At 42.3% G+C, this 2252-nt stretch overlaps 1 protein-coding gene across 1 annotated transcript; it reads left to right on the top strand.

Moving 5' to 3' along the window:
- The first annotated feature begins 270 nt into the window (after window positions 1-270).
- Window positions 271-1688, top strand: LOC141613953 (uncharacterized). The gene is made up of 3 exons (XM_074432696.1): window positions 271-673; window positions 902-1006; window positions 1108-1688. The coding sequence occupies exons 1-3, from the start codon at window positions 271-273 to the stop codon at window positions 1686-1688; spliced, it is 1089 nt and encodes a 362-aa protein (XP_074288797.1).
- The last annotated feature ends 564 nt before the right edge of the window (window positions 1689-2252 follow it).

Genomic DNA, 2252 nt, shown 5'->3' with positions numbered 1-2252 from the left:
GGTGGTTGAACAACCTGCTGTAGTGGTTGTCCCCTCTGTGCAGGCTAAGGATACGTTTATTGAAGTTACTCCTAAGAGGAAAGCTACTCCAATTCCTGGTGCTGCTGAGGTAGTTACTACTTTGGCTAACCAATTCTCTTCTCTGGATAATTCTGAAGATCCTGTTCAGGTTCAAATTGCAGTCCAAGATGAGACTGTGCAGCTTGTTCTTATTCCAGGAATCCCAGTGGAAATTGAACCTGGGGGGGTTTCACCCCCTCTATCACCTCAATGATCATTTCCTCTTGGAATGTGAGGGGGATGAATGATCCTCTAAGACAGCAGGAGGTTTTAGAATTCCTGAAAAGGAATAAGGTTGACTGTGGGGCAGTTATTGAAACCCATATTAAGAGTTATTTAGCTCAGGTTATATACAAAAGGCAGTTTAGTAGTTATTCTCTTGCTACAAATTATAACTCTCACCCTGGTGGTCGGATTTGGCTCTTGTGGAATCCTGCTACTGTGCAGGTGAGGGTGTTGGATTCTGGTGCTCAATTCCTCCATTGTTCCTTGTTGCATTTTTCTTCTCAAAAGCATATCCTCCTTACTGTGGTCTATGCTTTCAATAGAGCTCAGGAAAGAATTGAGCTATGGAATGCTCTTAAAAGTCTTTCTCATGGTCCAGTTGATCCTGGTTTGTGTGGGAGATTTTAATGTTTCTCTTCGATCTGAGGAACGGGTGGGTTGTGTTCTTCATGATAAGGAAATGCAGGATTTTAGGGATTGCCTTCACTCTTGTGTTCGGAGGACCATCCTTATCTTTGAGGGGTTTATACTTGGCATAATAATCAAGTCTCTTCTCCTAAGTGGGCTAAATTAGATAGGCTTCTTGTTAATTCTTCTTGGTTCCTTCAAATTTCAGGGTCATCTGTTGCTTTTCTTCCTTCAGGAGTCTCTGATCACTCGTCCATTCTTCTCACTGTGGTAGCTACTCATACTATTCATAAGCCTTTTAGGTACCTTAATTGTTGGTCTCTTTCTCCTAAATTTGGTGACTGTGTTTCTAGTGGATGGAATGCTCCTGCTTCTGGGAATAAGATTTTCTCCTTTTTTTTTCTAAATTCAAAGCTTTAAGGCCTATGTTGAAGCAGCTTCACTCTCAGGATTATACTAACTTAACCTCTAGGGTTGCAGCTGCTAAACTTAAGCTTCAGGATTGCCAGCTGCTCTTGCAAGACTCTCCCCTTAATCATGTTCTTTTACTGCAAGAGAAGCATCTCTTGCATCAGTATAGGCTTGTTAAGGAAGATGAGATGAGAATGCTTTCTCAGAAGGCCAAAATTCACCATCTTAAGCTCTCTGATATGAATACCAGGTTCTTTTACGCTAGTATTGCTGTTAGAAAGGCTAAGAATACTATTGGGATTATCACTGATGCTCAGGGGCAGCTTTGTCAAGGGCACCAACAGGTTACTCAGGCTTTTCTAAACTATTATCAGAACCTCTTAGGGACTGCAGAACCTAATGCTGCCCTCCCTGCAAATCTATTCCAGGAAAATGTTCTCTGTCAGGTTCCTCACCTGAACAATATGGTCACAACTTCTGAAATTGAAACTGCCCTCTTTTCCATTGACAGAAATAAAAGTCCTGGGGTCGACGGCTTTTCTTCGAGGTTTTTTAAGGATACTTGGGCAACTCTCCGGGCCTGACTTTGTGGCTGCTTTGTCCAGGAATTTTTCAAGAAAGGGGTTATGCCGTGTCTTTGCTAACTCTACTCTTATATCTCTTATCCCTAAAACCGAGGCACCTAAATGCATTTACGGAGTTCGGCCTATTTCTTGTTGTATCTTGTCTTCTACAAGACAACAAAGAAGATTCTTGCTAATAGAATGAAAACTGTTTTGGGATCTATTATTGGTCTTGAGCAAGCTGCATTTATTGAGGGGCGAGATTTATTTGATAACTCAATGCTTGCCCATGAGTTGGCTGCTAAGTACAACAGAGCTCATCTTACTCCTCGTTGTATCCTGAAAGTGGACATAAAGAAGGCGTTTGATTCTGTGAACTGGGCTTTCTTGGCTGAGTGTTTGAAATTATTTGGGTTTCCTGATTAGTTCAGTAAGTGGGTGCTTGCTTGTGTCACAGCTTCTCATTTCTCTCTTAACATCAATGGGTCTGTTGAAGGGTTCTTTCCTGGGAGGAGGGGTCTGAGGCAAGGAGACCCCCTCTCTCCTTACCTCTTTGCCTTGTGTATGGAGGTTCTATCCAGGTTG

The sequence above is a fragment of the Silene latifolia genome, chromosome 11, assembly GCF_048544455.1.
Source record: "Silene latifolia isolate original U9 population chromosome 11, ASM4854445v1, whole genome shotgun sequence".
NCBI lineage: Eukaryota > Viridiplantae > Streptophyta > Magnoliopsida > Caryophyllales > Caryophyllaceae > Silene > Silene latifolia.
The sequence above is the reverse complement of the archived record's forward strand: the minus strand, read 5'-3'. Positions and strand labels throughout refer to the sequence as shown.

Excerpts from the sequence above, each read along its gene's own strand:
- LOC141613953 (XM_074432696.1), top strand. The coding sequence starts at position 271 with ATGATCATTTCCTCTTGGAATGTGAGGGGGATGAATGATCCTCTAAGA. Across the intron at positions 674-901 it reads TCATGGTCCAGTTGATCCTG|GGTCATCTGTTGCTTTTCTT; the intron begins GTTTGTGTGGGA and ends TTCAAATTTCAG. Across the intron at positions 1,007-1,107 it reads GCCTTTTAGGTACCTTAATT|CTTTAAGGCCTATGTTGAAG; the intron begins GTTGGTCTCTTT and ends CTAAATTCAAAG.